General features: G+C 55.6%; 1 protein-coding gene across 1 annotated transcript; it reads left to right on the forward strand.

Moving 5' to 3' along the window:
* The first annotated feature begins 4932 nt into the window (after nucleotides 1-4932).
* Nucleotides 4933-12344, forward strand: C10H8orf58 (chromosome 10 C8orf58 homolog). Its single transcript, XM_065947044.1, has 7 exons — nucleotides 4933-5441; nucleotides 6534-7039; nucleotides 7890-8030; nucleotides 8178-8289; nucleotides 8418-8530; nucleotides 8830-8960; nucleotides 10533-12344. The coding sequence occupies exons 1-7, from the start codon at nucleotides 5393-5395 to the stop codon at nucleotides 10642-10644; spliced, it is 1164 nt and encodes a 387-aa protein (XP_065803116.1). The 5' UTR covers nucleotides 4933-5392; the 3' UTR covers nucleotides 10645-12344.
* Nucleotides 12345-12437: the final 93 nt, after the last annotated feature.

The raw sequence follows: 12437 nt of genomic DNA on the forward strand, positions 1-12437 counted from the left end.
TTTTTAATTTAATTTTTTTTTTTTTTAAATTTTGCACTGGGTCTTCACTGCAATGTGTGGGCTTTCTTGAGTTGCACTGTGAGGACTTTCCTTGTGACGCATAGGCTCTACGGCATGCAGGCTCAGTAGTTGCATGCTGGCTTAGAAACCCTGTGGCATGTGGGATCTTGGTTCCCTGACCAGGGATCAAACCCACATACCCTGTGTTGGAAGGCAGATTCTTAATCACTTCACCCCTAGGGGCATCCCTGGAGAGTATTCATATGTAACAATTTTTTGCCCTCTTATTTCCCCCCTCCCTCAAAACCCACTCCAGCCAGATGCTTCGCTATGTGCCATTCCCTACTGAAGAGACTGGCTCCTTTGAGTGGATGGTCATGCTCTCCCTGGACCATTTTGTAAAGATGCCTGTTTTATTGGGATGATCCCTGGTAGGGGAATGAGTGTCTCACTGGGAGCCTGGAGAGAGGTGAGGGTGACAGACTGCTGGCAGCAAACAAGAGGCAGGCCCTGAAACCGCTTCTGCCCAGGCCCGTCTCAGTAAGACAGCATCTTCCTCTGCCAGCCCTGCTTGGGCTGGCGCTCTGCCCCGTGCTCTGCCTGGTATGAATGCTGCCAGCCCTGCTGATTTACCCAAAGGAGCTGGGGAGGCAACTGAGGAGACAACATCTAAAGCTGTGGTCCCCAACCTTTTTGGTGCCGTGGATTGATTTTGTGGAAGAAAAGTTTTCCACGGACTGGGGCGGAGAGGGGGATGGTTTCGGGATGATTCAAGCATTTTTCATTTACTGTGCACTTTATTTCTGTCTTGTGGCAATTTCAGAATATTCCGCCTTGACTTTAGGGCTAGGGTTCATGCTCCTATGAGAATCTAATGCCTCAGCTGATGACAGGAGGTGGAGCTCAGATGGTAATGGGAGTGTTGAGGAATGGCTGTAAATACAGATGCTTTGTCACTGGGCCTCCTACTCACCGTCTGCTATGCAGCCTGGTTCCTAACAGGGCACGGACTGGTACTGGTCTAAGGCCAGGGGGTTAAGAACTTTGTGTACTTGCCCAAGGCTGTCTGCACCCATTTGAGAAAGATCATCCCCAGGAGTAACCTTGGACAGGGCTGTGAGTTAGCTCTGCCTGGGAGGGACAACCCAGCAGTGCCCAGCCAGGACTGGTCTGCCCACCTCTCCCCTGGGAGCCCCAGCTGCTTCACAGGTGGTAGGTTGGAAAGCTGGTGCTAGGCGTGCCTGCCCTGGGGGTATGTTTGAATCAGACAGGGGGCGGTGGTCCTCTGCCAGATTTTTGGCTTGATTCACCCATCACTTCTGGTCCTAATCCCAGAGGACTTTATTTTTATTTTTATTTTTTTTTCCCAGAGGACTTTAGAAAGGTGCATGGGTGCTGCTGGGGTGCAGCACCTACCTTATTGCCCAGTCGGTCTGGAGAGAAAAGATAAAAGCTGGAGGGTGCTTTGGTTGTGAATGGAATCTTGGCAGACACTGTGTGTGTTGCCTCCTCAGGCACCTTGATATAATTTATACCTTGCTATAACTGTCTCACTTTCTGCCTGAATGGCTGCCTTTATTTTTATTAGGAAAGATCAAACCAGCTGTGGCTCAGGAGTTGTCAGGCCCCAACAATCTGGTCCCAAGTGGGACAGGGTCCTTGGCGCCGCCTAGTGTCAGGTGTAGCCCTCGGCAGGGAGAATGCTCACAAAAGGGGACTGATTGACCCCGCTATAAATTCTTGGGTCCTGGCGCAGTGGGAATACCGGAAGAGCACTTTTGTGGATTTCCTAAAGATATATAATCAAGCGGCAGCAATAGAGTTGACATGATGAATAGTGCTATATGGTAGTGAGTGGGAAGAGCTTATGTGAAGGGCAGCACTCTGAGAGTTCAGAGCCAGGACTGTCACTGTCACTGTCAGAGGAACAGGACTCAGACAGATGGAGGAGAGACATGCAGAGGGAGGGAGTTAGTGCAAGTGGAGTGCTCAGGTTAGGGGAGAGGCTGAAGGCGATACTGAGACTAGATCGGAGAGGAAGATGGGAGCCTTGAATGCCCTAAGGTATGGTTTGAATTTCACCTTGAGGCTCTGTGGACAGTAAAAAAAAATCAGCAGGGAAGTGACAGGTTGGAAAAGGGTGCACTGGAGTCTTAATATGGTCAGATCCCCACGTGTAGCAAACCACGCTGGGCTGGCATTGCTCTAAGGAACAGAGAACAAATGGGGTGTGGAGGCCCATATGAAATGGGTAGGCCAGTGAGTTGCTGAAGGCCTTTCAAAGGCTGGACAGGTTTTAACTAATAGCAGTGTAGTGTCAGTCGCTCAGTCATGTCTGACTCTTTGCAACCCTGTGAACTGTAGCCTGCCAGGCTCCTCTGTCCACGGAATTCTCCAGGCAAGAAGACTAGAGTGGATTGCCATTCCCCTGATTGCAGCAGTCAGCTCTCCTCCCCAGGGCCCAAGGGAGTCAGCATCAGAGTTCTTTGCAGCCACCAGCCAGCCTGAGCCTGGGGAGGACTTCTTTGGAAGACAGAGTTATTAGCCAATCCTGGTTGCCAGAGGCAGCCTTTGGTCTCTGCCCAGCTGTGAGCATCTGCCTTGACCCAGACATGCTGGGGAGGGGACGGGCCAGCACCCAAGCAGGCAGCTGCTATTTGTCCAGCGCAGTGCCCTCTTTACTTTCCTCTGTGTTTTGGGGAATGACTTCAGAAACGATAACAGATTCGAGTTACAAGTGACCCAAGAGAGCATCTGATACAACCCCCTTCTACTGGTGATGAGAAAATGACTTTCCCAAAGTGACACTGTGAGATAATTCTCAGGTGCTTTAATGTCAATCCTCACCATTCTGAAATAGGTACTCTTTTCATCCGAGTTGTATCAGTGAGGAAACTGAGGATAGGGAGGATAAGTCACTGGTTCAAGAACTCCTGGCAGTAAAGGCAGGGAGTTGAGGAGGAGCCAGGAGCCTGACTCCTCGGTTCCTGGCTTGCTGTGGGCTGCTCTTGTCCCTCCACCAAAGGCAGCCTTCCAGGCCACAGGGGAGGTCACTGAAGCTTCCAGCCATCTCTAGTCTGCCAGAAGCTGCCCTGGGCTCTTGGCTTTGCCCTTCCTCCCACAGGGTCTAGCTGTTAGGAAACGTGCTTCCTGAAGCTGGGACTTCCCCACGGAGGCTGAGGGATGCCTCTGCTGGGGCCAACATGTCTCAGGGACTCATGGCAGCTACTCACCCCTGAGGTGGGCAGCAAGGGCACGCCTCTCCCCATCCCTTCCCGCATCAATGAAAGAAAGACCACTCTTCTCTGGTAGAAGGTAGGGGGAAGGAGGGACAGCCTTCTGGGTGGTGAAGGCCTGGCCCAGCTCTGGCAGGCGCTTGCTACAGTCAGGGCAGTAAAAGGCAGATGGGAAGGCAGCATGTGGCCCCCCACTGTGGGCGATCCCAACCACCTGGAAGGTTCTGGCATATATATCTACATGGGAAGAAGGGAGTGGTCTGGAGGAGAGTGTGCCTGGGGTGTGTGTGTGTGTGTGCACCTGGGGTGTGTGTGTGTGTGCACCTGGTGTGTGTGTGTGTGTGTGTGTGCACCTGGGGTGTGTGTGTGTGTGTGCACCTGGGGTGTGTGTGTGTGTGCGCGCGCGCACGCCTGGGGTGTGTGGGTGTGTGTGTGCCTGTGTGTGTGTATGCCTGGGGTGTGTGTGTGCCTAGTGTGTGTGTGTGTGTGGTTTGAGCCCACACAGAGCCCTGTGCTGAGACACTGCATTCCTGGCCAGCCTGGCTTCCTGCTCCAGATACATTCCTGCCCCAGAGTCACCACAGAGACTGCCTGGAATCTGGGCCCACATTCTGGAAATTCAGGACAAGATCTGGCAAAGGTTCCCTCCCTTTACCTCCCCATCCTCTGACTCAGGAGAGGGGAAGCCCCCTGACGGCCAGCCCTCCCTCTGCACCACCCCCCACCCTCCGCCTCCTCCCCTGGGAGGCTTGATGCAGGATATACCGGGCTGTTGGACTTGTCCTGTCCCCAGACCCAGGCTTCTCCGTCTGTACCTGGGAAAGAGCCATGGGGGTGGTTTCCAGGAGGACAGGGCCACCAGCGGGCAAGCCAGAGAACCCGGGTAGCAGGGAAGGGCGTGGCCTGAAAATCAAGGTGGCAAGAGTAAATTCGGGCTCTCCTTGTTCCGGGGTGTGTGTGTGGGGGGGGGGAGTGGGGGGCGTGGGGCTTCGCTGCAGGCCTGTTTCCCCATCTTATACAGTTGGAATCATGCAGTTTTTGACTCCTGACCGACCCTGCGGGGGCTGTAGGAGGAAGGGTAGGAGGAATCAGGGGGTGGGCAGGCTGTCTTCTCCCTCCCAGATAATTACCACTTGCAACCAGCGCCTCCAGCTCCAGCCCGCCCCCCTCCCCACCCCCAGAGCTCAGGTGCAAGCTTGCACGTCCACCAGCTCCCTTATCTCCCTCCAGGGAATTTGGGTCCTGCTGGGATTTTTCCAGCCCCGGTGACCTTCCTCAGGAGACCGAGGTTTCCTTAGAGGCCATCTGGTCACCAGGCTGTCTCGGCTTTCGTGGCTGCCGGCGCTCCCAGCCCCCCCTTTTCGGGAGAGGGTGGTGCAGTTCCGTGGACTCAAAGCGGCGGGGCTGAGGACTGGTGAGCCTCTACCCTCCCAGACCTCCGGGCTGCCCTCCGGACCCCGTTTCACTTTCCTGATCCTGAACCACACCCTCGCCCCAGCCGGATTCAGCTCTAGCCCAGGATCCAAGGCGCCCTGCAGTTGTTGGAAAGGATTTCTCTGTGGCGAGAATCCCTTCCACCTTTGGTCGCGCCAGGTTTCAGAGTGGCTAAGTGACTTTCCCGAAGGCGCACAACTGGGCGCGCGCGGACGCGGGCGTCCTGGCCGGCGATCTTTCCACCCCCTGCACGTGCTGATCCATTTCCTTCCGCGCTCGCGTCCGGTCACCGCCCCCAGCCTCTCCTGCCTTCATTTCGGCCGCAGGAAGACAGACTCGGCTTGGGAACTGTGGGCGGGGTGATCCCCCGCCACGAACGAGACCCCGTCCCCCGCCAGGGTCCCCGCTCTTCGGCTAGGCCGGCTGGGCAAGGGTGCCAGGGGCCCGCCTCCTACCCCTGCCCCCTGCGCGCGCCGACACCGGGTCGGGGGCGCAGGCCCCGCCTTCGCGGCCCTTCTCGTCTCGCTTGCACACCTGCGCACCCCGCCCCGCCCCGCCTCTCCCCGATGCGGGTTGGGAGTGTCCCGGGGCCGCGCCCTGCCGGGTCCGGACGCGCAAGCCTATCCGCCCGCCCGACAGCGGCTCCGCGACGGCTGCGGTGATAGCTCGCTCCTGCTGCAGCGGCCACGGCCCGGGCGCCGCGTTGGGGCCGGATTGGGGCCATGCTGGGCCGCCGGCGCCTCTTCGCCGTGGAGCCGCTGGGCGGCCGGGGTGAGTCGCCCACCCCGGGGCGGGCCCGGACCTTTGACCTGCAGCCAACCCTCGTGCCCTGGCCCCTGTCTGCGCTACCCCGCCCCACCGGCGGAGCCCGCCCGACCTCGGTGCGCCCTCCTCGCCGCCTCCCTTAGGAAGGGCGGGGGTATCGCGTCCGCACGTTGGAGACCCTTTTACCTTTTGGCGTTAAACCGATGGTCACCTCCATCCCATTTTCCCCGGGTCCGCCTACCTTTATTTCCTGGTCAGGATCCTCCTTCTCCCGGCCCCTGCCCCAGCCGGCGGTCGCGAAAAGCCCTCATCTCTGCGGCGGCAGACCTCTTTCCAAAGGAGCCGCGCAGGGGTAGACTTCCTGGTGAACTTTCTTGCCCAGAGGGGCCTGGTTTGGCATCCAGGTGCGGCAAGGCCGGAGAAGGCCGGCCTCCGTCCCCTCCAACCTCCAATTCTGTATCTTTACGATCGGACACCTAGGCTTGGCACAGACCAGGAGAGCTGTAGAGAGGACAGTGATTGGGCGACCACGCTGCTTCTCCTTCTACCATCTGGGTTCCCTTTCCTCAGTTCAAATTTTTTTCAACTCTTCCAAATTTTCTGCTTCTCACTTAAAAGAACAAAAGTCTAAAATGATTATGGCTACTGTGATTTTTGGTACCTTTTCCCTCCAGGACTTCCAGGATGAACTTTCTCTTGCATCCTGAGGCCAGTTTAGACCCTGGCTTCCCTCTGTGCGTCCTTCCCCCCTCCCTGAGGCGGAGGCACAGTCACACTCCCCCTTGGGGAGCAGTTGAAGAGGCTGCAGTCCCCCAGTGATAGCTCAGAGGTCTTAGGCTGACCTCAGGGGCCAGAGCGCAAGGGCTCCCTGGAAGCAAGTGACCACCCCTCGAAGGAAAATATCATTAACAATTGCTTTTGTAAAAGGGACCCCCATCCTAACCCAATCTCCCAGACGGATGGAGAGATATCCGGAAGCGGCTGTGGTCCGCCGGTCTCCTGTCACCTCTGACCCAGGACACTCCTCCCCGGGGAACGCCACAAGTTGCAGGAATGTTGGTGCAGCCGGCCCAGCCTGATGACCGACTCTCCTTGCAGACGGGGCTGGCGAGGACCTGACACATGGTTGTGTAGTGCCTGGAGTCATGAGCACCTACAGACAGATCCCAGATGTGGCTCCAGTTTGCTCATCGGACTCCTGGAAGGGGCAAGACCCGCTGAGAGATCCCCCGGGGCACGTGCCGCTTCTCAAACTGGCCTCCCAGGACTCAGGAGTGGAGATGGCGGTTGGGGACAGCTCCCCGGCCACCTCACCTGGCTTTTCTCAAGACTCTCTGAACTTTGAGCCCCTGGGGAGCGCTGAGTCCCTGGCCCTTGGCGCCCTGGAGCCTCCTGCCCACCTAAGCCGGCTTCTAGCCAGCCGTAAGTTGGAGCAGGTGCTGGAGCGCTCCCGCCGGTTCTCCGTTCCCCCCGCCAGCTTGTCACAGCGCTGCCACTCCCCAGAGCTGCCGCCTGAGTGTGAAATGCCCCATTCTGAAGCAAGGGGACAGGAGGCCACCGAGGCAGAGAGTGATCCAGAGGATGGCATGGAACAGGCAGAGGTGGTAAGTGCCAACTCTCAAGGGTGGGATGGAGATGGACTCCCCCTGACCTCCCCCAGCCCCCCCCCGCCCCAACCTTGTTCTCCCTGGAACTCTCTCAGGGGTGTGTGTGTGTGTGTGTGTGTGTGTGTGTGTGTGTGTGTGTGTGTGTGTGTGTGTGTGTGTGTGTGTGTGTGTGTGTGTGTGTGTGTGTGTGTGTGTGTGTGTGTGTGTGTCGCTCAATCTGGCGACCCCCGTGAACTGCAGGAGGAGACAACCCTGGCGCATGCAGCTTGCCAGGCTCCTCTGTCCCTGGAATTGTGTGTGTGTGTGTGTGTGTGTGTGTGTGTGTGTGTGTGTGTGTGTGTGTGTGTGTGTGTGTGTGTGTGTGTGTGTGTGTGTGTGTGTGTGTGTGTGTGTGTCGCTCAATCTGGCGACCCCCGTGAACTGCAGGAGGAGACAACCCTGGCGCATGCAGCTTGCCAGGCTCCTCTGTCCCTGGAATTCTCCAGGCATGAATACTGGAGTGGATTGCCATTCCCTTCTCCAGGGGATCTTCCCAACGCAGGGATCAAACCTGAGTCTCCCACGTTTCGGGGAGACTTTTTACCATCTGAGCCACCAGGGAAGCCAGGGCAGGGCATTCCTTGCCTCTAATTGATGGGTTGGATGGGACGTCTCACCTCACCCCCCACCCCCAGCTGTGTCGAGATGAGCAGGGCTTGGGGCCTACCTGGCCCTTTGCCTGGTTGGGCACGGGGTGACCAGCTGGGTGTGTGTTCCTCCTCTTACTTATTCTGCTTCCGTCTGCTGGCCTGTTGGGTGGGAGTCTGGCTGGGTTCAGAAGTCTCCCTGATCTCACTGTGTCCCACAGGTGGAGGGCTTAGGGCCTGAAGCCTGCCCCGGCCTTCCAGGGCAGGGTCTTCGCTATCTGGAACACCTGTGCCTGGTGCTGGAGCAGGTGGCAAATCTACAGCGGCTCTGTCTGCAGCTTCAGACTCAGAGCGGCCCTGGGGTGAGTGAGCTGTGGGTGGGCAGGCCAGCTGGTGGGCAGGTGAGTGGGGGAGGCAGAGGATCGGTGGGACCCCTGAAACCAGGACTCCCTTCAGAACAGCCTCAGCCCTCTAGCCAGGCCCAGAGAGCCCGTCTCTCCTGTGCACAGGATCCTGAAGAGGAAGAGGAGACAACCCTGGCGCCTTCACCTCCGCCTTCTGACGCTGCAGACAGTGAGGTGCACGGGCCGTGGGAACGGCTCAGCCAGACAGAGGAGACAGGTGAGCGCCAGCTGCATCTCCCTCTGCATCTTGCCCGCCCAGGGCCCCACAGGCAGACCGCCTGAGCTCTGGGCTTGATGAGTGCCTTGCTGTTCCTTGCCTGGGGTAACTGGATTATCTTTCTGAAGGAGCAAAAACAGCTTCACCCCCAAAGGTAGGGGCGCCCAGTGCCAGCCCTCCCAGGCTGTCAGAGCCCCTGGCGGAGCCAGCTCACACCTTCTCATCCTCCCAGGAACACAGGGTAGGTGAGGGATATATGTGGGGCCTGGCCTGCTGCAGTGGGAAGCCTGGTGTGCTGCAGTCCATGGGGTCGCAAAGAGTCAGACACAACTGAGTGACTGAACTGATGTGTGGGGCCAGGTGACAGGACGGGATGGGGGTGGGATGGTTGGGATGTGTGGATACCCTGAAAGCTAGAATATGAGAGGATTCCTATTTGGAGCAGGTGTGTCCTGCTTATGGTGACAACTATCTGTGGGAGCTTGGTCAGGGGTATGTTGTGAAGAGGGACCCTGGGTGACCCCCTCACCCTCTGCTCAGGGGCATCGCTCCCACTGGAACAAAGTCAAGGTGCTGCTCAACCGGATCAGGTGGGGCAGCCCTCGACCTGCTGAACCTGCCACCTCTGCCGACGGTCCTGCCCCCAGTGAGTCCTGTGACCCAGCCCCCAGGTGAGTCCTGTCACCCTGCCCAGCGCAGGGCAGAAGGAGGAGCCTGATGAGCTAGGAGGCTGAGGTTGTGCTGCCAGTTGTTATTTTTGTCCCTGCAAAATTTGAGAGAGGCAGTCTTGGAGAAGGCTTCCCTGGTGGCTCAGCGGTAAAGAATCTGCCTGTGATGTAGGAGACCCGAGTTTGATACCTGGATCTGGAAGATCCCCTGGAGAAGGGGATGGCAACCCACTCCAGTATTTTTGTCTGGAGAATCCCATGGAGCGTGGAGCCTGATGGGCTACAGTTCATGGGGTCACAGAGTTGGACACAACTGAGCAACTAAACAACAAGTCTTGGAGAGGTTGCGGGAAGAAACAGAAAGTAGTTAAAAAGCCCCATTTATAGATGAGGAGGCTGAGAACTGGGCTGGGGAGGGAAGTCATCTTCCCGAGGCCACATGGCGAGCCAGACCAAAAGATAGGAAATCATCATATGAACCCAGCAAGCCCTCAGCCCTCAAAGCTGAAACTTAGGTCACCTCCCTGGGTTTCCCCAGGAAAGCAAGGTAGTGCATACAGAATGCCACAGTGGGTGCTGGGGGTGAGGGTCTTCATGGAATAACTCTCCAGCTTGGCTTAGCCCCATCAATTAATATCCTTTAGGCTTTGCACAATTGTGGTCAACTCTGGGGCCATCATTACTGTTTTTTTAAGATGAAGTTTTGGCAGTGCTGGATCTTTGTTGCTGCTTGGGCTTGCTCTAGTGTGCCCCCGGGGGCTGCTCTGCTGTGTGTGGGCTTCTCACTGTGCTGGCTTCTCTTTGTTGAGCACAGGCTTCAGGACACACCGGCTGTAGTGGTTGGGGCGCATGGGCTTAGTTGCCTTGCAGACTGTGTGATCTTCCCAAACCAGGGTTGGTCCACTACAGTAGTAGGCAGATTCTTTTTTTTTTTTTTTTAAAAAAAAAAAACCTTTTATTTTGTGTCGGGATATAACTGATTATTCCGTGGCTATATTGCAACCCTGGTGATTTCCCTGTCAGTCTTCGCCAGGGCTTCCCTAGTGGCTCAAGATAGTAGAGCCTTGCTACAATGCAGGAGACCTGGGTTCAATCCCTGGTCACAAAGATCCCCTGGAGAAGGGAATGGCAACCCACTCCAGTATTCTTGCCTCGGAAAGCGCATGGACAGAGGAGTCTGGTGGGCTACAGTCCATAGGGTCGCAGAGTCGGACACATCTGAGTGACTACCACCTTCATTTTCATGGCCAATTAACAATGTTTTAGTAGTTTCAGGTGAATAGCAAAGGGACTCAGCCACACACATGCTTGTATCCATTCTCCCCCAATCCCTGCTCGCATGCAGGCTGCCACATAACACTGAGGAGAGTTCCGTGTGCTGTACAGTAGGTCCTTGTTGGTTATGCATTTTGAATATAGCAGTGTGTACATGACCTTTTCAAGCTCCCTAACTATTGCTCCTCCCCATCCCCCACCCCCTCCTGCCCTGAGTAGGCGGATTCTTAATCCTGGAAGTCTGCCATCATTACCTTTGTTTTTTCCCCCTAGTCTAGAGCTTCCTTCCTTTTTCCACAGGATTGCATCAGGGGGCCTCCCTGAAAGGCCTCTGGGCCATCCCCTCCAGAAGACCTTTATGCCATCATCAGTGGTTAAGAAGAAACAAGACAAAAACCCCTCTGTACACTGAGGCCTCCTGGTGCAGGGACGGGACCCCGGTGGGGCGAGTGCAGTGAGGTCTCCTCGCCGGCTGCCCTGATGCTGCTTCTGGGCGCTGCCAGAAAAAGCTGTGGATGCTCTGTCTTCTCTCTGAACTCAGGCAAGGGCTGAGTCCTTCTCCTCTGAGCAGCCAAGGAGCCCTGGGTCCCTGAGAGGCCCCAAAGTGTAGCAGCTCTGGGGCTCCTCCTTGGTTGTCAAAAATCCCTGGGCTTAGGCAATGTGAACCTCACTGATTCATGGGGCATCCATGGGGCGTGTTAGGCACAGTGATCTGTCGGCACCCAGCGTGTCGCTGGGGACTGTGGGACCGTCAGTGTGGTGAACGGACTGGATCCAGCTGTCTCTCTGGAATCCTGCTCTCATGGTAAGGTAACCACAGGATGATGGACATGACCTTCACTCCTGAGTGGACAGTTACTGATCTGGAGTCCTGTCTTCTTCCTCATACTCAAGTGGGCAGCCCTAGAACAGAGAATGGCACTCTCTTGGCTGCCTCTGCCTTGAATCTTGCCTGAAGACTGCACCTGGGATGGGAGGGTCAAGTACAACACAAGGAACAGCAGAGTAATCTTCAAGGTCTGCTTACCTACATCATAGCTGAAACCAGAGGCCCAAATTAGCATGTAGACCTTGACAAAATCACTTAACTTTTCTGAGCCACAGCTGCCCACTTAATCTCCCAAATGGTATAACGATGCCTGCCTTGCCTACCTCACAGACTTGTTTTGAGGATAAAGTGAAATTAAGCTGCCTCAAAATGCTTGGTGAATGTTAAATGAATAGGAAAGGGGGTTGGAGGGAGGCTAGACTGGAGGGATGACGGGAAGGTCAGAGGATAAGGGGGAATTGGGATTGCTAATGGGAACTAAAATGGTCAGTGATTAGTGGCAAGACTTTGAGTGAGTCATTTGAGTCGCTCACGTATCACATCTGAGAATTAGAACACTAACACCTGACTTGCTCATTCCCCAAGAGTTGATGTGAGGACTAAAGAAAACGACTGTGAGAATTCTTTGTAAATGTATACCTAAAAATTGTGAGGGTTTATCTTACTATATTACCTGTGTTGACTGAAAAAATACACGCAACCTAAGGGACCTTTATTCTGTGGGAATTTTTAGGACTTCAAGCCTTGGAGACAGCATCTCCTCAGAGAACTCTTTCTGAGGAGGTGAGGGGAAGAGTCAGGTTACATATAAGTTTGCAGCAGGGGATGGGGGTCTGAACAAAAGTTTATTGTTAATTAAGGAAAACCAAGTAAATCAAGAAATTTAGCACTCATCTATGTATGGGAAGCTGCAAGCGTCTGGGCTCCCTGAATTTATTCCTTTCATGTGCATCTCGGCTATCAGGGGCCAAATCCTGCTGCATGATCATTGATGTCTTTAAGTTCCCTTTCAACTTAGGGAGTGGGGGATGTGGTGGGTGGCTGCCTCTTGCCCTTTCTTGCACACACCTGCCCCCTGCCCCAAGCTCCTCAGCATTTACCAGGGAAGTGGCTAAGTGGATGATGGCTGCCAGATAGCTGGTATTCTTCCACCTGGGCTCAGAAGAGTATTTTTCTGAGGGAGGAAATAGAGGGAGGAAAGTAATTTCTATGGGAGGTGGACATAGTCACCGTAACCAGGACACTAATATGGGAGGAACTATTCCATTTCACACCTTTTAGGTTCCAAGCTCTGTTAATTGAGAAAGGGGGAAAGTTTAGTCTCCTGCAGGCACCCAGAAGATGGGAGGTATAAGTGGTGGGGGGGTGCCCTCAAC

The sequence above is a fragment of the Muntiacus reevesi genome, chromosome 10, assembly GCF_963930625.1.
Source record: "Muntiacus reevesi chromosome 10, mMunRee1.1, whole genome shotgun sequence".
Taxonomy (NCBI): Eukaryota; Metazoa; Chordata; class Mammalia; order Artiodactyla; family Cervidae; genus Muntiacus; species Muntiacus reevesi.